The sequence below is a fragment of the Danio rerio genome, chromosome 10 (genome assembly GCF_052040795.2).
Source record: "Danio rerio strain M-AB ecotype USA chromosome 10, GRCz13ab, whole genome shotgun sequence".
Taxonomy (NCBI): Eukaryota; Metazoa; Chordata; class Actinopteri; order Cypriniformes; family Danionidae; genus Danio; species Danio rerio.
This window is the reverse complement of record NC_141030.1, coordinates 17,001,308-17,026,342: the sequence shown is the minus strand read 5'-3', so window position 1 is coordinate 17,026,342 and position 25,035 is coordinate 17,001,308. Positions and strand designations below refer to the sequence as shown.

The 25,035-nt window shown below is 32.9% G+C and overlaps 1 protein-coding gene and 1 non-coding gene across 4 annotated transcripts; one reads left to right on the top strand and one right to left on the bottom strand.

The window, feature by feature from the left end:
* Window positions 1–1,833: 1,833 nt before the first annotated feature.
* On the bottom strand, window positions 1,834–15,836 carry LOC147835028 (uncharacterized). 2 transcript variants are annotated; one of them, XR_015500908.1, is made up of 4 exons: window positions 15,757–15,819; window positions 15,563–15,634; window positions 15,427–15,471; window positions 1,834–1,964 (listed from the first exon to the last, which is right to left on the bottom strand). XR_015500908.1 is itself a non-coding variant. In XM_087270272.1 (4 exons), the coding sequence occupies exons 1-4, from the start codon at window positions 15,799–15,801 to the stop codon at window positions 12,358–12,360; spliced, it is 417 nt and encodes a 138-aa protein (XP_087126398.1). In that variant the 5' UTR covers window positions 15,802–15,836; the 3' UTR covers window positions 11,085–12,357. The 2 variants fall into 2 exon arrangements, 1 of the variants encoding a protein (XP_087126398.1); XM_087270272.1 differs by lacking the exon at window positions 1,834–1,964 and adding an exon at window positions 11,085–12,612 and having other exon boundaries at window positions 15,757–15,836.
* wu:fk95d07 lies at window positions 3,069–21,896 on the top strand. Of its 2 annotated transcripts, XR_015500910.1 has the most exons (6): window positions 3,069–3,118; window positions 10,628–10,754; window positions 18,417–18,473; window positions 20,751–20,818; window positions 20,903–20,947; window positions 21,237–21,896. It is a non-coding gene; the product is annotated as a wu:fk95d07 (transcript). The 2 variants fall into 2 exon arrangements; XR_015500909.1 differs by lacking the exons at window positions 3,069–3,118; window positions 10,628–10,754 and having other exon boundaries at window positions 18,089–18,473.
* Window positions 21,897–25,035: the final 3,139 nt, after the last annotated feature.

The window sequence follows — 25,035 nt, the reverse complement described above, 5'->3', positions numbered from 1 at the left end:
TTCTTTGGCAAGTCAAAGTTTGGTAGTCAAACTCATTAGACACACATTAGAAACAAATAAAAACAGTATATTTGCATGTAATTACATGACATAAAAATGTTGGTTTAAAGTAAGGAAAAGTAAGGCTTTATTTTTTTCTAGTTTTTTTATTTTTTATTTTTATTTTTTTTTTATTTAAAAGCAAATTAAACAAGCAGGTTAAAACCAGAAACCATTTTGTATGTGCCCTCAGCTAACTCCTTACTGTCCAACTATATTTAATACATTGTCTAAAGTGTGTGAAGTACAGCTTTAGCCATGTGCAGAATTTGCTTTGTTTGGTATTCCACCTGATGAACTGAGTCTGACTCAAAGACAACAAAACATTAAAGCCTTTGCATCTTGTGGCTCGCAGACAAATTTTACTGCACTGGAAATCCTTAAATCCACCTAAAGCATCACACTGGCTTCAAGATCTGATGTTATATTTACACTTGGAAAAAAATAAATAATCAATTAGAGGTTCTAGCAAATTCTCATATGGTTGGCAACCCTTACTATCATATTTCTCTGCTATAAGTGTACTTCCTGGGGAATAATGGGACTGTCTTGTATGTAACGGGAATCTTTTTTCTGTAATCCTCTTGTCTTTTCTTTCTCTGTCCAGAACCTCAAGCTTTATCTATGTTAACCTACCATAGTAAGATAGCACAGCATTATACCTGATCGTATCACCCATTACTGCTATCACTCTATTTATCTATGTATTTATTATTATTTTATTTATTTATTTGTTTATTTATTTAATTTTCTCCTTTTATTTAAAAAAATAAGCAAATTTTTCTAGTATTATTGTTTTTATAGCTACTTTTATTTTTTTTAACTATCTTTCTTTAGGCAGTGTATTTAGGGTTTGTTGACGTGGGTTTTTATATGTATAAAAATATATACACAATGTATAATCAATCTAATTTTGTTCTTGGCAAAAATAAAGGGAAAAAAACAGATACCATAATTTCTCACTTAAACCAATAGAAAACAAACACAGTAGTTTCACATTTTTCAGAACAAGAAGACAACTATTTATGAACCTCTCAGTATAGTGGTCTAAATAATGATAAGAATTGCCAATATTTCAAATCTGATTCATGATGAAAGTGGAATATTTCACAACCCAGGTCTGGTATTGAGGCAAAAGACAAACACACAACATGTATATAAGAAACTTACACAATCAATCTAGTCTGACGTGATTACCATGGTGAGGTTTGGTAAACTGCTCTCAGACTCTTTAACATATATTTTTTAACATATTAAACTCATAATATAAACATTTTTTCGTATACTCCAAAAATGAGTTTCAGTTACAGTGTAACATTTATTGGTTGATTGATTGACCAATTAATAATATTATGAGTATATTTGGATACTAGACTTAACAGTATATTTTTAATTAAACTCTTACGAATAAAAAGTTACAAACAGGGCGGTTTGCAGAGATACAAGTTCTTAAAAAGATGTTAAAATATAACTTTTTTTCACAGTACAGAAATGGCAAGTTGTATCTTTAATGTTCCTCTTTAAAGAGTTTTCTCAGGAATGAGTCATTCTTTTTTGTACATGCTCAACATCCTATCGGATGAACAGAAATGACTAGTTCAAACACCTTTGTGATTGAGTCATTCCTTATTTTGTCACGTGATAGAAACTAGTTTAAAATTCCTAACTTTCCTAATCAAGCATGATTAATATTGTTTTATTTCCCTCGTGACACATATCTAATCTTATATAAAATCTCTTAATACTTTATGAAGAACGGTTCTTTGCTGTGGGAAGAAGAAGAAAGAGCCAGCGTTAAGGTAAGTGATAATTTTATTTATTTTTGTTAGTGTTTCTGCGACAGCTCTTTAAGTGCATGTTGTTGCTCAGCTCTCTCTCTCTCCCAACTGGTCTCTCTCGCTCCCGGTGTCTCCCTGGCCCAATCACTAGAGAAAACAGGTATTATTAATTATTTCTGATTGGGCTACTGACCAGCCGCCGGTGTCTCCATTCGCTCTCCCAACTTTCTAGTTGTTCGGCCACGCTCTCTCTCCACCACACTTTACATTTCACATTTTTGTTTTTGAAAATGGTGATCAAGAGTTGGTCAATGCAAAAACTTTATCCACTTGATGGCAAAACCACTGTGATAAAGCAAAGATTTATTATTTAAAGTAAATGTTATAGTGTTTTTGAACCATTAATAAAGTATTGTACATAAAGTATTTACAACACTTTGTTGATGAATGCATAGCAGTGTAGTTTTAACTGTAACACTTTCTTTTTAAAACCAACAAAGTACCATGTAAGTACAGTGAAATAACGGTGTACTTTTCTGTACGTATATAAGTATAAACAACATATGTGTAGGTATGAGGGAACAAACTGTAATGCTTGGGTAATAAGGGGGTAACAACTATCTGCACCACCCAAAGTACCATGTAAGTTTGTTGAATTTACAGTGTACCTTTCTATAAATTGCAAAGGAACAAACCATAATGTTTGGGTAATAAGGGGGTAACAAGATATTTAACACCCAAAGACTTGTGTAGGTATTCAGAATTTAAGAAGTACTTTTCTTTAAGTATTGTGTGCATATAAAGAATTATGCAAGGGTGGTGACAACCTATAATGCAACTAGCAAACACCTGCGTAAGTACATTAATAATAGTATTCAGTGGATTTTATGTGGGGTGTTTAATAAATAAAAGGTTTACAACCTGTGAAATCGTGAAACGTTATAATTGTATACTGTACGTATTTTAAATTTGCAATTCAATACATAAAATATATTTCCATACACTACTTAACTTATGAATGCTTGTCGATCTCACCACCGCCAGCAATGTCTCAACATCACTATCTACAGGGTAACTCTTGAAGGTAGTGAAATAAATATACACATACAATATAATTCTTTACTTTGCAACCTTTATTCTACTAAATAGAGATTTTAAAACATGTCATCTTAATCAAACATTGTCTCGTCTATCATTGCACAAATAAACATTATTTCCTTCCCCTTGTTCTGGCATCTCTTGCCTAGCTTCCTATTTTTTTCTGCTCATCTTCTTCTTAACTTCTACTGAGAACTCTAAAGGTGAGTGGCTAATGAAAACCCATGGGTCTTGATGGCCTGCATTTTATTTTAAAAATAATAATAGACATAAAGGCTCTTATTAAGCTATACACATGCCCGGCGGCAGAATGTCATAATTGAGGGGGCATTTGAAACATAAACGTTAAATAAATATAGTGACATGAGCATAACCGAGTCATCACGCTTCATTACGCAACCAACATCAGTGTTAGGAAAAAGCTAAATGTTACAATCTAATGTCATTTTAAAAAATGATTAAGTTATTTTTAAGGCGTTCGTCTAGCCAGAAAAATTCCTAAAAAAGATATCACAGTTATTACCGTGAAAATTAGTTAAATTTTGGCATGGATAACACGCAACTCAATAGGCTATATACTAGGGATGTAACAATATTGTAAATACCGTCATACCGCAATAATAATATTTTTCAATAATACCGTAGGCGCATGACTCAATAAAACTTTATTTCTGAGAAAAGTTTGCTTAGGCGAATGAAGCGAACTGGAGGTAGCAGGAACTACAATTCCCATCAGCCTAGGCTTGGCCATCATCCTTTACAGTCTGTTGTCACTACAGATCCAGTTATGGGGAAATGGAGTGTGTTGCTAGTAGTGGGGAAGAAAAAGAGCTGGAAATGATCGAACCTAAAGCGGTTTTTGAATCGGATGTGTGGAAGCATTTCGGTATCTTTCTTAAAGAGACCTCTATCTCACTCATGGCTTGTCCTCTCAAGTGGTGGAAAGACGATGCACAACGTTACCCACTGCTGTCAACCTTGGCTAAATCATATCTCTCTGTCCCAAAAACCTCATTCTCAAATGAGAGGGTTGCTGGGGACATGCCCAGAGATCCCAGCTTTTACCAGATTAAAGTTATATGATAATTTTACTTAAAAAACATCTCTATCTAAGTGAGTGAGTGATTAAATGTTCAATGTGATGAGTTTTCAACAATACTAAATTGAAACTTTATTTATTTATTTATTTCTACATGGTTTAATAGTTTTTTGTTATTAAAATTGAAAAAGTTCCTGTTTTGAAACTTACAGATAGATGGCTAATTTGTATGTCATTGATATGTTCAGTGCCAAGGTAAATAAACACTTTTGGCACTTTTTTCGAATCTTTTCCTTAGTTTTGTTTTTCCTGTCAATTATTCAATAAATACCGTACCGTGCCATTCATACCGAGGTATTACCGTACCGTGAAATTCTGATACCGTTACATCCCTACTATATACTGTAACTTGTTTCATCAATTTAAAGGTATAAATAAAGATTTATCTTAGGCTATCATAAGTGAGTTTTATTCCGTCATATTGTGCGGGTGGCATTTGTAAACCGCCATCATAAACCATTAGGTTACTAGGCTTACCCTTCTTTTATTTATTTATTAAGCCTATTTTAATAACTGGTTTTCAGGTTATTTTCATTTTAGGGCCACAAGTCAATATAAAATTTATAGGATGACTCTATTTTAGCTCTTAAAATAGATCTACAATATATTTTCTGGTGTTTAATTTTGCATGAGCAAATGGCAGTATAGCCTAAATTACATATTTTGAAAAATTTACCTTCAATACCTGCAGCGCATGTGAGAAGTTTCTTGGTTTATCCGCGGTAAATCCACTCACGCACTATATACCTATTTCATTTATAACACTGCAAACTTGACTTCGCAGGCCGATCATCTTTAAACGCAAAAGGCATTTATAAAGTGTCCTGACTTGACTGCTGCTGCATAATGAGATATTTCTCAACACAACTGTTAAAGTGCGCTTTTTAGCAATGTCAAAATGAAAGCAAAAAAGGATTCTTCGTTACGTCAATTTTAGCTTAATTGTAATAATATTAATAATAATATTAATGAATAAACAAAAATATTATGTATGGTGTAGCCTACTGTGGGACTGTGCAGTGAACTCATTTATTCATTCTTTAATTTTCTTGTCGGCTTAGTCCCTTTATTAATCCGGGGTCGCCATAGCGGAATGAACCGCCAACTTATCCAGGAAGTTTTTAAACAGCGGATGCCCTTCCAGCCACAACCCATCTCTGGGAAACATCCACATACACATTCACACACACACTCATACACTACTGACAATTTAGCCCTCCCAATTCACCTGTACTGCATGTCTTTGGACTGTGGGGGAAACCGGAGCACCCGATGGAAACCCACGCGAACACAGGGAGAACATGCAAACTCCACACAGAAACGCCAACTGAGCCTAGGCTCAAACCAGCGACCCAGCGACCTTCTTGCTGTGAGGCAACAGCACTACCTACTGCGCGACTGCTTCATCCTATGCCAAATTTATTTTTATTAATTTGTTTCCTAACAAATAAGTAACAAATAAAACTGTGGGCATTTGTGCCATCCTATTAATATAATATTTGGTTAATTTACTATTCTAATTAAATGAAATAAAATAACAATGTTGTATGTGGCTCTTAATAATCAAACAAAATCATAATAAAAATATTTTTAAAGATCTATAGTATCTGTGCAGTTCAAAAATGGAGCCAGAAGTGTAATTAGAAAGTGCTATTATGTATTTACCTTGTATTTAAAATTACAATAATAACACCAAGGAGACTGCATTTTAATTCAGTATTATTAAATTATGACATTTTTTGTAACTTATTAATTAAAATGTAGTACAGATATCAAATTAAAACCACCCAGTAGGTGGCAATAGAGCACTTTCCCAATTCATTTAAATGGAGAAACTGAACTTTAATAGATACGTAAATAATAAATGATTAAACTAACTGCATTAATAGACGACATACCAGGTAATATGAAAAGATTTAATAAAGAATTTTACTCGTGCTGGAACATTTACATATAAAAGATGATATAGTTATATTTAAAACAGCATCAAAGTAAAAATAAATCCATTATATGATGAAACCAACTGATTTAATAAGGGAAAAGGTTACAAACATATACTCTTCTTTGAATAATAATGTATTTAAAAAAGAATCATTTTGAAACTCAAAGCAGTACAAAATTGAGAGAGAAACATTTGGACACATGCCCAATACTGTAATAGTCTAAATTACAATGTGCAATGTTAATATTTTAGTTTGTAATTTTTGTAGTTTAATTTGTTTCCAGAGAAGTCTCCCATTTATTCAAAGGTAAACAGAACTAAAAATGAAACGGAACTAAAAAACACTGTTTTTTTCAGACTCCACCTTTATTAGTAAATTGTAAATATGCAACCCTTTAGCCATAGAAACCACAAATTTGATTGATGCATTTTATTAGTCTACTCAAAAATGTAACATTTTGAAGCAAAATAATACACAATCATTAAAATATCAGAACCAAAAAACACTGCTTTGCTGAACGGCAGAAGTAAAGTAACATCATTGTTAAAAGGGTCTTTTTTGGGATCCTGTTTAATATAATTGTCGTAATATTTTTTTTAGCAAGAAAAAACTATTACGAAATTCACATAACCATTTTCTTTATTGATTAATTTCATAATTGATTAATTTACATAATTATTACATAAAACACTCAGCAAGAATGTCCACTTTTGTGTGGTTTTGTGTTTATTAATAAAAAAAAGTTGCAAATGCATTTCCTGTTTACTGACACCACGTAGTGGGGATCGATGCTATTACATTTCCACTAACCAATGAAATTACAGGTGCGTTTGCCTGAATGTGCAGCTCTGCCCCAGTAGCTGCCCCGCCCTGATCTGCAGACTGCAGACAGGGCCTTCTCACACGCGAGAGAAATTTGAGAAATCTAAAAAAGTGTACACAGCGGCCTCTAGTGGATTCACAAAAACTGCAAAAGAACGTAGCTCCTGGGACGCATTTGGTGCTCTCTAGAAATGTATATAGAGGTACATTTTCAGAATAAGCCTGGGTTGTTCTTTTCTCTCAAAAAGTGGACATTTTTGCACTTATTTGCCTCATTTTCCAATCAATTTTGAGTTTGAAGGTTTTGTGAATTTGTAAGTTTTTTTTTTTTTTTTTTTTTTTTTTTTTTTTGCATATGTGTTTTTTTGACCAATTACTAGGGCCAGACAAAATCTGTGGCCATTTCTGCTGATAGTTTTGTTAAAAAAAATAAAATAAAATCAGTGGATTTATCCGGAATGTTTTTAGAAGTATAATATTCATTTATTCATTTATTTTCTTTTTGGCTTAGTCCCTTTATTAATCAGGGGTCGCCACAGCGGAATGAACCGCCCCCTTATCCAGCATAAGTTTAAAGCAGTGGATACCCATCCAGCCACAACCCATTGCTGGGCAATACCCATACATTCTTGCATTCACACACATACACTATGGCCAATTTAGTTTATTCAATTCACCTATAGTGTTGATGTTTTTGGACTGCAGGGGAAATCAGAGCACCCAGAGGGGCAGAACATGCAAACTCCACATAGAAATGCCAACTGACCCAGCCGGGGTTCGAAAAAGTGACCTTCTTGCTGTGAGGTGACAGCGATACCCACTGCACCACCATGTCGCCAAAACTTAATATGTGAAATAAAAAATAACATCTTTTTAAATTTTATGTTTAATGTTTACAATGCAAATCCAATTATTCATTTATCTAATAAGCAATGCAAGTCTCTTATAATATGAATAAAAAATGTACTTAAGAAAAAATACACGGCAAGCTCTAGTGGATTTATAAAAACCAAAACTACAAGAAGAGAAAGCTCAGGGTACATATTTCTTGGTTTTCAAAAATATATACATATATTTTCAATAAGCCTGGACCACACAGCACAGACAGCGGAAATCTGATTTAAGTCAAATCAAAGTTTATTTCTAGAACACTCCTTATTACAACCTTTGGTTGACCAAGGAGCTGTACAATAACAGTAGCAGGTAAAAACAGCAATACACCACACTCTCAGAAATAAAGATATGGGAGCTGTCACTGGGGTGGTACCTTTCTAAAAGTTTCATATTTATACCTCAAGGGAACATATCTGTACCTAAAAAGTACAAAAGTGTTCCTCTTAAAGTTTTTAGGTACTATTATATACTTTTGAGGTACCAATATGGACCCTTCAAGTACAAATGTGTACCTTTTGAAAAGGTACCACCCCAATGACAGCTTGCATACCTTTATTTCTGAGAGTGCACAATGGAAATACCAATATAAAACAATAGTAACAACAGTAAAAAGTTCCCAAGAAAGAATCAATTTAGTTTAGCCTGAAACTGCCATTAGGGAATGTTAAATGCATTTAAAAAATATCGATTTAAAATTAATAGAGTTGCTGCTATTCTGATTTTTAAATGGTAACCTATTCCATAGTTTCGGACTCATAATTGCAAAAGCTCTATCGTCCCTACATTTGAGATGGCAGTCGGAATTTGATCTTAGAGATCAAGTTTGAGCCTTAATAGTGATAAGATTGGAAAGATACAGTGGCGCTAGGTTGTACAAAGCTTTATAAATAAAGAGTAAAATTTTATAATCTATTCGGAAATGAACTGGCAATCAATATAGTGATCGCTATATTGGTGTGATATGGTCATATTTGTGGCTACTTGTGTGCAAACAGGCAACTGCATTTAAGACTATTTGTAGTTTATTAATAGAAAATGACGATAGACCAATAAATTAAGAATAAAAATAATCTAATCATAACCCAGCTACTTCCTGACTCTAGAGTCAGCAGTAATTTAATGTTAATTGTACAATTTGTGAAATCATAAGTATTAACGATATACAAACAAAATAAGATATACAAAAAAAGACTAAAAAATAATAATAAAATGACTTGGAAAAATTTTTTTTTCCTAAACTCAGATCTCTAACAACACTGCTGACTTTAAACAGAAAGCAGACAGGTTTGAAGACACATATCCATTTGCAATCCATTTGCATTGAGTGTTCTTGAATTTGCATGAATTGTGAGAATATGCATTTGTGTTTTAAAATTAAAGAATTTTTAAGTGGTTTTCTCTTTGCATGTGTTTTCTTAACGTGCAGAGCATACTCACTCAATGACCATACCAAAAACACTTTTAATAAAAACATTTTTTAAAAGAACCATTTTTCGTTGTAAAAAGCATTCAAAACAAACTAAAGTACAATGTAAAATTTCCATGAAAATTAACTGCCCTTCCAACTGCAACCCATCACTCGGAAACACCCATAAATACACACATTTGGGCCAATTTTAGTTGATTCAATTCACCTATGCTGCATGTCTTTGGACTGTAGGGAAAACCGGAGCACTTGGAAAAACCCATGTGAACATGGGGAGAACATGCAAACTCCACACAAAAGTGCCAACTGACCTAGCTGAGACTCGAACCAGCAACCTTCTTGCTGTGAGGCGACATGACTACTGCACCGCCGCTCCACTCTTATTTTCTACTTCATTTAAAGCATATCTTCGGTTTCTTTTCTACATGCATGTATCATTACAGAGTATGGTAAATACACACTGAAATGCTTGTGGTTCCCGATTACCAGACCTCATTCAAGAAACACTGCATTAAAAATACATCTCCTGTGACTTTTTAAGGGTCATGAGTAAAATGGAAGGCATGTTGCACATCTTTTTTTAGAACATGCAAGCTATTAAATGATAGTAGAATCTCAAATATTAACTGAGACAATTAAAATCTGAAAACAAATCTGTTTAGCTATGCATCTACTGAATGAGCACTGTGCTACATCTGACAGATCGCACTAAAATGTTTTGCTCTTCTTTTCATTGTTTTGTAACCTGTTTTAACAGATTTTATCTGTTTTTAATTATTCTATTATTAGTTATTTATTTTTCTTACTTGTCTCTTTTATTCCTGTTTATGTAAAGCACTTTGAATTGCCACTGTGTATGAAATGTGCTATATAAATAAACGTGCCTTGCCTAAAAAAAAAATAAATAAAAAAAACTAGAAGTATGGAAAAAGAAAAAAAAAGCAATAATATACTTTCAAAATAAAAAGCACAGCACATTAGCTGCATACAATAATTAATACAAACATTTTTTTGGGCAAGATGGCGACAGAAAGCCAACATGCAAAAATGTGTGGTACAGGTGGGGTTAAAAAATAGATAATACTTTTAAATGAGTAATGATGCATTAAATCAATTAATCTGAGAGTAAATATTTTTATAAGTCACAATAAGTCACATATTTTGAACTTTTATTCAAGAACAAAACAATGTAGCACATGTTTTCAGCAAACAATAATGATAAGAACCATTATTAACCTGAGCCATTAATAAATCTGGTCAACTGTGATGTCACTTCCTTTGGTGGAAAATTGTGGAAGGCATTGAGATGTGTCATTAGATTTCGCTTAATTATTTGTACAAAATGTTTAATTACAGTAGATTAATTACATGTTACTCTTCATAATTATATCAACATAGGCTCATTCTCAAAAAGTAGCCCTATTTCTGGAGATTGCGAATTATGTAGCCAGAAGTACAAATGGCTGCATTTCATTTTTAAAATGAAAGCTACGAGGCAGTATAAAGACGTTCCTTTTCTCACTTACAGCTGACCGATTACCTCTGTATTTACGGCTTTCCCACTGTAGCCAGTTTGTCGGCAGACTTATGATGCAGAGCGGAGTTGAGCAGGACAATGGCATTCGAGTCTGGTGAAGAATGGTTCCAGAAAGCGGGTAAGACAAAAACAGAATCCAAAAAACAAATAAGAGGATGAAAATGTGATAAAATCTGAAAATGTTTTCAAAATCAGACAAAGGCTTTTCTTTTTCTGGATTGCTTTTAAAAACTGTCGGTTGGGTTTAGGATAGTGGGTGGGCATGTCAGTCTGTGCTTATGAAAACACTATTGGTTGGGTTTAGGGAAAGAGGAGGGTGGGTCAGTTGATCAGTCATTCAGTCAGTCAAACCTCTGGTGGATTTACTTGAGAAAAGCAGGTACAAATGATACTTGCAAGAGAAAGCTGAGATCTGAAAAATCTGTTACTGTGATTTATACATTTGTCATTCACTTTTGATACATATTTTATTATTTTTTAAAATATTTTAAATTCTGTTTTATAGACACACCATCCATGTTTGATTTAAGGTTAACGTTTTGAGGTTAATCACAAAAGGGTAGAAAATGTCAACTCTATTATTGTCATCACTGTTCAACCATTAGTTACCAACAGTTATTAAACATCACAATTAAACAGTCTCTATCACATTTAAACATTTTTGCATTATTTTAAATTAACCGTGGACTCGGTTTACTGTAAATTATACATTGGTTGAATGCCACTTCAGTTTGAATGAATCATATAATAAGCATCAAGTCATATTATTAAAATGATTTCTCAACGTTCATGTAAGACTTTACAAACAATTAACAATTGAAAATTTTTTGTATTTTTAATCAAATGAGAGCAAATATTAACTCAATTATATCAATCTTTGCTTACAATAATTGTTTACTGTCATAAAGTGAATTGTATCATATTTATTTAAAAACAAAATTAAATATTTCTCCAAAAGTACATCCAGACCCCTGCAGGTCAAAAGTAATATTCCTGTTTTAAATTTTTCTTACTTTAATATTGCATGGTCTAATATGTTCTCTCTAAAACCCAAGTCTTCAGCATAGGCTCATTCTGAAAACGTATATATACATCTCTGGAGATCACAAATTATGTAGCCAGAAGTACGTATGGCTGCATTTTGTCTTTAAAACAAACGCTACGAGGCGGTATGACAGTTTCTTTTCTCACTCACAGCTGACTGATTGCCTCCGTATGGATGGCTTTCCCACTGTTACCAGTTAGTGCAGTTAGATCGCCGTGTACATGACCACGACGACGGGGTTTGAGTCTGGCAAAGAACGGTTACAGAAAGCAAGCAAGACAAAAACAAAAGGCAAAAATAAAATAAACAAGTAAATAACAGGGTGAGAATGTGGTGAAATCTAAAAAGTGGTAAAAATCTGGCGAGGGGTTTTCTTTTTCTGGCTTACTTTTTTAAAACTGTCGGTTGTGTTTAGGGAAGTGGAGGAGAGTGGGCCAGTCGATCGATCAGTCAGTCAAACCTCTGGTGGATTTACGTGAGAACAGCAGGCATGAATGGCACTTGTGAAAGAAATTTGAGATCAGTAAAATCGTACACATCGGCCTTTGGTGGAGAAAGCAAAAACTGCAAAAAAAAAAAAAAAAAAAAACATAGCTCCTGGGAATATTTGCCACTCAGAAATGTATATAGAGTTACGTAACGAGAATGAGCCTGGGTTGCAAGTCTTTGTGAATGTTTAGTTAGTATTGGTGGTAATGATGATCGGGTTAAAATGTCCTCCGCTGAGGTGAGGATAGTGTGTGTACACCTGAGAGCCCAGCGGGTTGTAGAAAGACAGGTCGAAATAGGAAATGTAGGGAGTCTGGGAGTTTTTCAGAGGATTCAGGTCGAACGCATTGATGTATTCAAGTCTGGGATAAGGATAGAAGTATGAGCTGCTCTCTGTGTTGACCACTCTCTGAGACAGAGGACGACGAATAAACCGGAGACTCTGTCATGTACAAAAAATAAAAAAGAACAACATGAGGATAAGCGTTAGGCCAAGTCCACACAAACATGGTAATTTTAAGTTTTAATAAGCATTTTCTTTCTATGTGGTTTGGCCATTTGTAAACACAAAAATGCTGTATCAGGTGACTAAAACGGAAACTTTCTGAAAACTCCACTTAGAAGGAAGACTTTCAGAAAATTTCCTTACAGTGTGTCATGTTGCCATTTTGCCTTAATAGGTCAGCATGCGTGCATCACAGTGTGTTTTAGTATTTACACAAGGACAGAGATTGTATTTCCTCCAATAATATAGATGCAGTCTTTATGATGCAAGCTCAGCAATGCAATTTCAGACACAGTGCACTCCATAGAGCTAGTGACCTTGCTGTGAGGGTTAGGCTTAGGGGTGGGGTTAGGTGAGCCCATTAAAAAGCATTGCATGCATCTCAGATGGCATCTGGACCAGGTCTGCATTAAACTAAGGGGTATCACCTTCCTATTATTAAGCTATTAATTGTTCATTGGTTGTTTTAAAGTATGATTTTATTAGGCATGCCTAAACCTACCCAAAAACTATTAATAGACAGCTATTTTTTTGTTTATTAAGCTAGTAGTGTTAGTTAATAGTTTGTCAAAACCGTGAATTGTGACCTAAACTAAAGTGCTACCAATAAAGGTGGGAAATAAGTAAAACTAAAACCAGAAAATCATTTCTTGCAATGAAATTGCAAGTTAATTATCTTATTTTACTTTCAACCCATTGTAAAGACTTTCCTCAGCCTACATTTTTCCATATGTCTAATTGTGCTGGTTGAAAGTCTTTTCACATTCCTACTGTATAGTAGTGATTAAAATAAACGATCTAAATGTGTTTATATGTACTTTTATATTCTGGGTAAGGCATAGGACAAAAAAAAATTCATACAATTAAAATTGGTTGAGCCGTTATTCTGATAAATAGCCCAAGCTGTCTGTCAGCAGATGTAGATTTGCTCATCTGTGCAGCATTCACGTGCACAGGAGAGAGAGGGACATGGTAAAATCAAATTCTTAATCAAAACTTTTTAAAATCCTAAATCAGTATTTGAGTTACTTTTGCACACTGGAGGAATAATGACGCTATGGCTGAAGTATTTATTTTAGACAGTTATGTTTTAGTATTTTAGTCACGCAAAGCTGATGTAGATTGTGTTGTATTATGAATGCCACTGAAATCTTCTGCCGAAAGATTGATATGACTATTTTAAATTTCATAATGGACCTTTTACAGCATTGATAATGTAGATTTTTATTTAGTTTAACAACAAAACATCAGTAAAGCGCTATTTAGCCTAGCCTATTTTACTAGTTCATTTTTGAACATTGACGACCTGTGACACGCTCCCTATATTGTTTACCATTCTACTTTCAGCATTTGGTCTAAAATAGTGTAAGTATGGCTTAGTAATAAGTGTAATTCCTGCACTCTGCCGGCCAACCACTAAAAGAAGTTGTTTTAGAACAAACCGTGTGAGAGAGTGAGACCAGCGATCCTTGCATGCATGAAATATTGCACACTCTGTCAGTTGGCGTTTCTGTGTGGAGTTTGCATGTTCTCCCTGCGTTCGCGTGGGTTTCCATCGGGTGCTCCGGTTTCCCCCACAGTCCAAAGACATCCGGTACAGGTGAATTGGGTAGGCTAAATTGTCCGTAGTGTATGATTGTGTGTGTGAATGTTTCCCAGAGATAAGTTGCGGCTGGAAGGGCATCCGTTGCGTAAAAATGTGCTCGATAAGTTGGCGGTTCCGGACTAGTTAAGGGACTAAGCCGACAAGAAAATGAATGAATTACATTAATATATTTCCTTTGATCATTTGTTGGTTAGAATGAATTTAAGATTTCCATTATGAAATTACATTAGCTTACTACTAACCTGTGGAAAGCTGTCTTAAAAATAAAATAAAATAAAATAAAATAAAATAAAATAAAATAAAATAAAATAAAATAAAATAAAATAAAATAAAATAAAATAAAAAAACTCCTTATTTCTAGGGTTGGGGCTTGTGACTATGTTTAGATGGTTATCAGTAATCTATTGATTTGCCTTAACCTTTGATGTTTTATGGACTTTATGTTCTTAAATAACTAAAGCCAATTAAAATCAATAGATATATAGATACATAAAGAAGAAACAAAAACTAAAATACAGTTTAAAAATACAGAGGATTAATATAAAACTCCCTGTGAAAGTGGTAAAAAACTAGTTTAAAATTAAATGAAAATAGAAGGTAATATAGTAAAACATAATTACAATAATTTAAACTCTTTGTTATCTCTGTGGTTCTGAAAATTTATTGATTTGAGCTTCATCATAATATAATCATATTATGTTCTACGCTTAGGCTTCATTTTAATTTTGACTTCAAAGCTTCATATTAAATTATGTTTTTTTTGTGTTGTTTTTTAAATTGAATTTTATGATTTAATTGTAATTGTTTGTGAACTAGAAAGGACATTTTGTTTTAGGGATTTTTTTATTTAATACACCAATTTCTTCTTAATTTACAAAACTTACAAACTTACAAAGAAAAACTATATAATGCATTCAATTAAGCATTAAATACGTATAAACATAAACAGTGCTTTCTTGTAAATTGTGCAATAGTCTGTATTACACATTTATTCTTTTAATGCATTCATTTGTTTTATGTCCATACTGTATTATGACTTATAATGTAGCAATTATAGACTCAGTAATTATAATGACAAGTATTTTTTAAGCACTAATAAATAAACATACATTTTACCTGCTATAGAAAAATTTAAATATACTCACACCAACATTTATAGGAACATCCCCTGGCTGCAAACCCTGTTCAGTCTAAACACGTGCAAAAAACAGATATGATCAATGACTATACACACATACACACAAATTGTTCAAACATATTGAAGTTTTGTTATTGACTTACAGCAGAACTGAGTCCACAACAAACAAGTCCCATGAAAAAAATCAAAGATCTCATGACTGGAACAACCTGATTCTAAAGCAAGATAAACAAATAAAAAATGTACATGAAAATTTCACATCCACAAAAAGTTTCTGAAGTCAACATACACAAAACAAACCAGCTCAAATATGCAACACTGTATTAAAATAACTCACCTTTTTAACTAAACTGAAAAACAGAGTCGACAGAGGAAAAATCATCTGCCAAATGAAAAGAAAGCAACCTTCAGAGTGCATATAAATTATTTATCCAACCAATCAGAAGAGGCTTGTAATGCTATGATGTCGTTAATCAACAAAACATAATAAAAATGATGAATTTCTGCTTTCCCTTTTGGTTAATTAAACACTTAATAACACCTTTCGTCTTATTCCTGGTTACACAAGTGGTTTTCACTCATCTGTGAAATATACACAGAGTCATAATTGAGATATTATATGTTGCAATAAGATCAGATGTGGTAAACGTTCCTCACGATAAGATCTACAATAATTTTTAATATGATAGTTACACAATATCGAGTTTATAGAAAACTATGTAGTCAGAAAGCTGTTGAAGACATCTGTCATATTTTGGTTATATTTTGTTGGGTGTAACAGGTATTTTTTGGGTTCACCAGAAGTCTGAGGTTTATTCCACAGTTTTTATGATGTTATTATTGGAAAGTCCTAATGAGCCGATGTTGTAATTGAAATAGTTGTGTGATTATTGCACAAACTGCAGCCACACAACCTGGTTATTGTTTTACATACACAAATAAAACATCTACATTGAGGATTGCAGCATTGAACAAGATCCTATTATAATTCAACATTTTTTTTTGGTTAGTCCCTTATTCATCAGGGGTCATCACAGTGGAATGAACCACCAACTATTCCAGCGTATGTTTTATGCAGCAGATGCTATTTTGCACCGCAATCCAAAACTGGGAAACACTCATACACACACCCCAGCAAAGAATTTTGTGTTTATTAGACATATAATAGGCATCTAAACATAGGAAGCTTGGCTAAAACAAGGCTAAACTTGGGCTGTCGGTGAAAATCTAATAGACATCTAAGAATAGTCCATAACTAGACTAGTCATCAAACAGACAGATTAGACAGACTTTATATGTGTAGTCATTCATTTCTGTTTATTTGATGACAAGACTAGCTTTGGCCTATTCTGAGACATCTATTAGTTTTTCTGACACCCCAAATTTAGTTTTGTTTTAGCCAAGACAACTATGTTTGGACGTCTATTAGACATCTAGTAGACATCTTTTACAAACAAAAATGCTTGCTGGGCACATACACTACGCTGATTTTGTTTTACTGCATGGAAATACATGGAGAACACGTAAACTCCACATAGAAATGCCAACTGACCCAGATGAGACTTGAACCAGCGACCTTCTTGCTGTGAGGTGACAACCCCTAAGATCGTATTATTTATAAAATAATTAAATAACAGTATTTGTGCTTAATTTCCCAGAGATGGGTTGCGGCTGGAAGGGCATCTGCTGCGTAAAAACTTGCTGGATAAGTTGCCGGTTCATTCCGCTGTGGCGACCCCGGATTAATAAAGGGACTAAGCCGACAAGAAAATGAATGAATGAATATTTGTGTTTAAAACCGATAAGGAATGATTGATTTCAGACCATAAAAAAATTATTATATATATATATATATATATATATATATATATATATATATATATATATATATATATATATATATATATATATATATATATATATGTATATATATATATATATATATATATATATATATATATATATATATATATATATATATATGTATATATATATATATATATATATATATATATGTATATATATATATATATATATATATATATATATATATATATATATGTATATGTATATGTATATATACCCAAATATATATATACCCAAACATATGTTGCTGCTTTTTCAATCTACTTATTTAAAATGATCTGAATCAACACAATTATTATGTTTCTTTTGAGATAACTTACTGGTTTTATGTTTAATCCACCTGAACTTGTAAAAACAAATAAGTTAACGTAATAGATTTGTGTTGGGACAACATGAATGAATTCCATGAAATCTAGCAATTTTACAGTCTATACCAAACTACATATTCTGTCTATATAACTTATCTTACTCTTAAAAATATACAGCAAACATATATTACCATATAAAGCATGACACATCAATCACCAGATTTGCAGGCTTTTCTGTGTGCTGTTTCCCCCACCAGGATAAAAAAAAAAAAACTGTAACTTTTTATCGCCAATTGTGAGTTTATAGCTTCTCGGATCTACTCTCATGTCTACTGTATCATGTCATTTATCTTAGGACAGCTCCAAATAAGACTAAGCAATGACCTCAAAATTTTGATTCTTCCAGGATTTCTAATTTTAATCTGCACTGTATATATATTAACCCAACATAAGACCTCCGGAATGCGAACATGTTTCAGTACAGCAGCGGTTTTCATAATTACTGGGGGAAATCATGACAAAACACCTGCAGTTTGCAGAGACATAAACAACACAGTGATGATGTCTAGACTTGACAAGATGTGGTCAAAATCTACTCACAAATTTCTCTGAGACATCTTATAAATAAAGTTGCTTTCACTACTTTACCAGACGTTTCTTGTCTGATTGTAAAGAATGTGATATTGTCTGAACTTCTGCTTTTTGACAGTATTCAAATCATAATGAATTGATGTCGAAATTTAATTAGCGCAGTTATTGCTTCACTGTGGCCACATGTGTGGTAAAATCTGATTGGGTGGATTTTTGTTGTTCTTCCCATAAGGTATATAGATGTACTTAATGCAAGATTAAAGCAGAGCTGATCGTTTCCCACTTGATGGTAAGTTTTTGATTCTTTACCTTTTCAACAGTCAGATATTCTGGACTTTGTAACTTTGTTAGATACAGTATATGTGACATCTGCAATGGAAAAGTAGACTATTATGACTGACGTTCAGATAAGGATTATCTGCACTTTTACCACACATTGACTGCTTTATCAGACATGCATGCTATACTGTACAGATGGCCTTGATTTGAGCAGCAAATGACACATGATGTATATACACAGCCATTATGTAAGCTAATAACTTCACTTGACTTACATAATGACTATAGACATTATATACTATAGACAAACTACATAGTCAAATTTAAATAGAAAATAATACTAATACAAATGTAAAACTGGACAACAAAATTAATCAAACTTAATATTATAATACAAAAATATATTGATTTCATTATAAAATAAATTGTATTACATTTTATTATTATTTTACAAATTGAATAACTCTGGTGCTGGGTAACTCCAAAATGTGATATATAGGGATTGTGGTCATTTTGTCATTATGTAAAATCAGCATTTATGAAATGTTCTATATTTTTTTTTGAAATTATTATTTTCAGGTTTATCATCTAGCCTATTGATGATGTTGATACGTGCTTTATCTCAGTGTTTGTCTATTAAAGCGTGCTTTTTACATAACCGATCGCAAAAATTACGTTTAGTCATAATCGAACGACAGATATGCAGAGGTAATGTGTCAGAATAACTATAGATGGCGCTATTTCTTCTTGAAAACAATTAAATTCAATCCATGTTTATTTATATAGTGCATTACAATGTTCAGTAGATTGTGTCAAAGCAGCTTAACATAGAAGTTTTAGTAAACTGAAGCTGTGTCAGTCCAGTTTTCAGAGATGAAGTTCAGTTTAGTTCAGTTCAGTGTGGTTTAATTTTCACTTCTGAAAGACCAAACACTAAAGAGAAAATCCATTGATGCACACCTCCACAAGTCCTAAACCAATCAGTTTCTTTAATCCATTGGTGTTCCACAAGGCTCGATGCTAGATCTCTTTTCAAAGATACACAGTTAGACATTAGACAATTTATTTTTAATTAAAACTATTAGCTAAAGTGAAAGCATTATAGCTTTGGATCAACTTAAATACTTTATTCTCTTACACCTAAAATAATAGCTTTGTTTCCCACACTCAATTTACTAACAAAAACAAAAGTGGAAAAGTATTGTGTCAATCTACTTGCAAAATAAAAGAAAGTTTTGCAAACCAATAATAAAGTATTGAGCAAAAATAAATAAAGAAATAAATGCAATCTCAAAAAAAATAAATAAATAAATAAATTAAAAAAAAAAAATATATATATATATATATATATATATATATATATATATATATATATATATATATATATATATATATATATATATATATATATATATATATAAATGTATTTTGCTCACAAAAATAAAGAACTGCAATTAACAGAAGGGAAAATTAAGTTTTAAGCAATAACAATGAAATTTGCAAACAAAAAAGAACTCCAAATTCAAATCAAGCAAAGCAAAAAAAAATAGAAAACTATATATGTATATATATATGACCACCTCTGTGATACTGTGCCTCCAGGTGATGATGTCGCTTAAATGGAGGCAGGTCCGGGCCTGCCATAAACGCCCAAGTTCCCTTGACTCTACCACCTTGTCAAATCAGGGCCACAAAGTGAAATATGCAGAAACGTGCAAAGTGAAAACAGAATCGCAAACTCACAATTGACTTAAAAGCGAAACAAAATGAGCATTGTAATTTACGGAATGTGATTTGCAAAGGCAATGCTAGAAATAATATTTAAGTTTTGTAAATATATATATATATTTTTTTTTTTGCACTGCTTGATTTTAATTTGCAAATCTATTTATTTGCAAATACATTTCATTTTTGTTTCTTAAAACTTAGTTTTTCTCAAAACTTACATTTTTTGTAAGCAAAACACATTTTTATTTTTTTTTAAATATATTTTCTTTGCGATTTTTAGATTTGCATTTCTTTCTTTATTTTTGCTCAATAATTTATTTTTTCTTTGCAAAACTTTCTTTTATTTTGTAAGTATATACGGCCCTAGATTGACTACATAGTAAAGACTTTGTTTGACTTTGAATTTGTTCAGGTGTAACATGTTTAATTTGCTTTTAATGTTAATAAGTTTTTTACTTTTACAGTGCAGGATGATAAACTTTGATAAAACCACTTTGCAATTGTTATTAGTAGTAGTATTTATAATGTTCTTTTAGTGATAGGTTTTTGTGCATTTTAGGGTAAAACTTAAATATGAAGACAGTCATTGTAGTGTTGTCCATCCTGGGCCTTTGTCTCGGCGCTCCAGTAAGTTTCATGAAAACCAATAAATTTAAACTATTAAAGCAGCATATTGAATCATGCTAAACAATGTTGTCTTTCTTCTTACAGGTGGAGCAGGATATGGATAGAGATAATGAGCAAGAAATTGATGAGGTGAGAAAGTAGATTGTGTATAACAATATTCCAAAGTAACCTTTGTGTATGTCATTATACCCTACAAGAAAAGATTCATTGGACTTACTACTTTTTTTAAGGTAAGAGGTTGTGAACAATTTATATTGTCTGAATTTAAACAAGCAAATTAAGTTGAACATTACTTTATTTAATTTGAATGTTTATATTCAGCCCATATAAATTGTTTGTGACCACTGACCTTTAAAAAATTTGTAAATTAAAAAAAAAAAATATATATATATTTTTTCATGTTTATTTATTGATAAAGGGTCAGCAATTTGCTGGTTCTCCGCTGGATCAGACAGACCCCATTACCAGGACAATCCTCTACCCTGTTCCAAGAGCTGATGGCTTCCTGGGAAACCTTTTTATGAACCCTTTTCTAAACCCATATGGATCTCACCTTTATTACCCGCAGTACCCACTGTACTCAGGTTACCCAACTTACCCACACTACCCTGCCTATTCACTGCCACCTATTATAATAAGCTTGCCTCAGAGAAACGCCTGAAACTGGCAAAATTGTAACGTCAGTTGCATTATCTATACTTCAAACAGACAAATATTGTCTTTATTTTGCATAATGCTATGACATATTTGATTTCAATTTATTAGACTTTACACTTGTGTTACTTTGCCTTTTTTCTTAGTTTTTCTTATATTTTACTATTGTTTCTTATTATATTCACCTATTCCTGTTTGTTTTCTTCACTGTATTTAGTATTGCAAACTCATTTTCCCCAAAAAATAAATATTTAGAGCAACATATATCTGAGTCCTTAAGCCAGATTAATCAAACAAACACAATATCTCTATTTCCAAGATGGTGTCAACTAGTGTGAGTATAGCAAAGAGCCAGTGCATGTGGAATTTCTATGTTGCACAAATTGTACAAATGTGCAATACTCAATAAATATACTATACTATGTTTGGTTATGTGGGTGTGTGTGTTCTCAACATTTGCTTGTTTAATAATTTCTAGACAGACCACTGTAAAGCAAACATTACAAAACTGAAGATATATTACATATATATGGGCAATATTACACAAGTAGCAGTGCGATATGGCTGTATATCAGCACTGGTGAGAGGCGTGCGTTGGCTCGAGTCAGCAGGCCGAGTGCTTTGGTTCCCCTCACCAATGCCGGTATACAGCCATTTCGCACTGCTACAAGTGTGATATTGCGCTTATACACTCTCAGAAAGTACAAGGTCCATATTAATACCTCTAGGGTACATGATAGTACCTACAAATATGTTCCTCTTTTATTTTTTAGGTACTAATATATACTTTTGAGGCACCAATATGGACCCTTAAAGTACAAAGCTTGCGTACCTTTATTTCTAAGAAAACAGTAATACAGTTTAACAGTAAAGTCTTGAAAACCTTTTTTTTTTGAGGAACTACTGTCTTTGGCCACACATTCACATCTGCAGCTGAAGTCAGAACAGCAGAAACCATTGCTACTTCACAAACGTCACTTGTGAAGTAGTGATGCTAATTTTTGCTCACATTTTAAGATTATGTGGCTAAATGGCATGAAATACCATCAATCTACAGAGAGTCCCAGTATTTTTCTATTGCAATCAGGATTTCTCAGTAATTACTCCGAAAAAGACAGAGAAAAGAAAACACAACCAGTTTCTGTGGTATAAATAGAGCACTGCAACATACACATGAGAGAGATTGACTTAGGATGTCACTTACTTGATTTATAATGATTTGTTCGGCTGTAGTTTAAAATTAAAGCTGCGGTCACACTGGGCTTTTCCTCCCATTCATACAGACTTCCATTCATACACACGCGAATGCGTCAGACCGGAAACGCAGGGTCATGTGTCAAGTTTCACAGGTTGCTGCGGTGCAAAGTTCAAGCTTGGTGAACTCTGACCTGCGAAGTCGCATCACTTGACTGTGTGAGAACAATCGAGGATCAAAACATAACATCTCTGGACAGAAATTTAAAACATGGAGCAATCGCTCGCTTTTAAAAATGTCTAATTAATGTGTGCTAATGTGACTGCAGCTTTACCCTGAGAAAATGCTGTTTTTCTCCCCTGAGGGACTTATAATGCAGTCTCTGTTGCCATTTTGTGGCTAAATGTCAACTGTCACTTTCTTTAGTCTCATCAGACAGCCTGATGGCGGCCGATGAATTGAATAAATGCTCCGAAATTATTAATACTTTAAAATACTGTAAAAAAAAATCCTTGCCTGGTTAAAGATAATTTGGGAAATATTTAAAAGCAAAAAAAAAAAAAAAAAAAATGACTGGAGGGTTAATAATTTTGACTTATAATAATAATTTTTAACTGTAGCTAGATATTTCCCAGAGATGGGTTGCGGCTGGAAGGGCATCCGCTGCGTAAAAACTTGCTGTATAAATTGGCGATTCATTCCTCTGTGGTGACCCCGTATTAATAAAGGGACTAAGCTGACAAGAAAATGAATGAATGAATGAATGTATACAGATAAATAGTTTAAAGGGTTTAAAACAAACTGCAGCCATCTAACTGGTGCAACTGAAATGTATTGGTTTAATTTTTTGGCTTTCACGTATGGATTTAAATGCCCAAAAGTAGAATTAAAGTATTCAGAACTTATATGAAGGATCAAAGTAAAGCAAAAGTACAGAAGCGATTGCTGATGACTGACAAGCATGATGCGACAACATATAAAAAGTGTCTTTGGTGTTTCTCAGTTTTTTATAAAATCAAACTGGAAGTGTTTGGCGTCATCAGCATTCATAGCCACACAGGACACAGTCCATGTGACTAGTTAAAATGGCTAATTTCTCTGAATTAGAAAATGCATTAAAGCATTTGAAAACGTAACAAAATATATCAAACTTTTCTGGTGATTTTTTTTTTTTTACATATTAATGAAATAATCTTACATATATACCTGTAGCGCGTGCCCGGTTTCATTGTAACTGGCAGAGCACTAAATGTTTTGATGATTTATGGCGCCATCTTGAGATATGACACGATTTTTGAGAAAAAGCAGTTATGGTTCAGTGGCAAAACTTTTGAAAAGTCTTAGAAGTGCCATCTTAAATGTTTCTTCTAACATCAGCAATAGGTTCAATAATTTCACTTTTATGACAATAGGGTTCTTTGCAAATTTGTTTTGTTGACTCATGGCGCCTCCTCGTGGTGTTATTAAAAGGAATGCATTGAGGTTGGAAGAGAGTCAATTCAAGACATTTTGAGAGTTCCTTGATCAGTGTTGTTTATCAGTTTACATGCCACCAGAGAATGAACAAATTAATTGATTAATAGATTTATTAAATTATACATAAAAAATTAATACAAAGTATTATGGATACTTTATTTACCAAAAACATTGTGTGAAGCCGTTGAAGTGGAGAGAATGCTAGAGCTTTAACACAGTTCGATGCTCAATAACCAGTTTGAACAATTATCTCTCAGCTGTGTGTTAATAACAGAGCCTCTCATTATCAGACTGAAGCACACTCACAGCTGAATGAGATCAGCATGATGGCAGCTCCTCGAGCACCTCTGCTAACTGCTGTTTTACACCAACAACTGTTGACATGGAGTGCATATTTGGTTCAAATGAAATGAGATTCTGTGCATATTGTGAAAAATTATTTAGATATTAATAAAAAAGTTAACATTTTCAATTAGACCTTTTCATGTGTGATGGAATTTTGATGGTAATACTATCAAGGGACAATCCTGCAAACACAAAATTCCACTGACATCAGTACAATGGTCTCAAAATCCATTCCTGCAGGGCCACAGCTGTGTAGTTTATCTCCAACCACCTCCAACTCAAACCTGCTTAATTGTCTCAAGTAGTCTTAAACACCTTGATTAGTTGGATCAGTGGTCTTTTATTAGAGTTAAAGCAAAAATACAGAGTTGCGGCCCTCCGGGAATCGAGTTTTAAACTTGAAACTCCTATTGCTTTTATATAACCATTTAAATAACCATTTTTTGGTTGTTGTTATATGTTAAAATGACCAGATAACAATGTTATAGCAAATTATTGTTAGGTTCTGTTTTATTTCAACACAAAATATATAAATGCATATAACCTA

Bases quoted from the DNA above. Each gene is read 5' to 3' on its own strand.
- LOC147835028 (XM_087270272.1), bottom strand. From the start codon at position 15,801: ATGATTTTTCCTCTGTCGACTCTGTTTTTCAGTTTAGTTAAAAAG. The intron at 15,635-15,756 runs GTGAGTTATTTT...ATCTTGCTTTAG, and splicing joins TTTTCAGTTTAGTTAAAAAG to AATCAGGTTGTTCCAGTCAT. The intron at 12,613-15,426 runs GTGAGTATATTT...TGTACATGACAG, and splicing joins ATGTTCCTATAAATGTTGGT to AGTCTCCGGTTTATTCGTCG.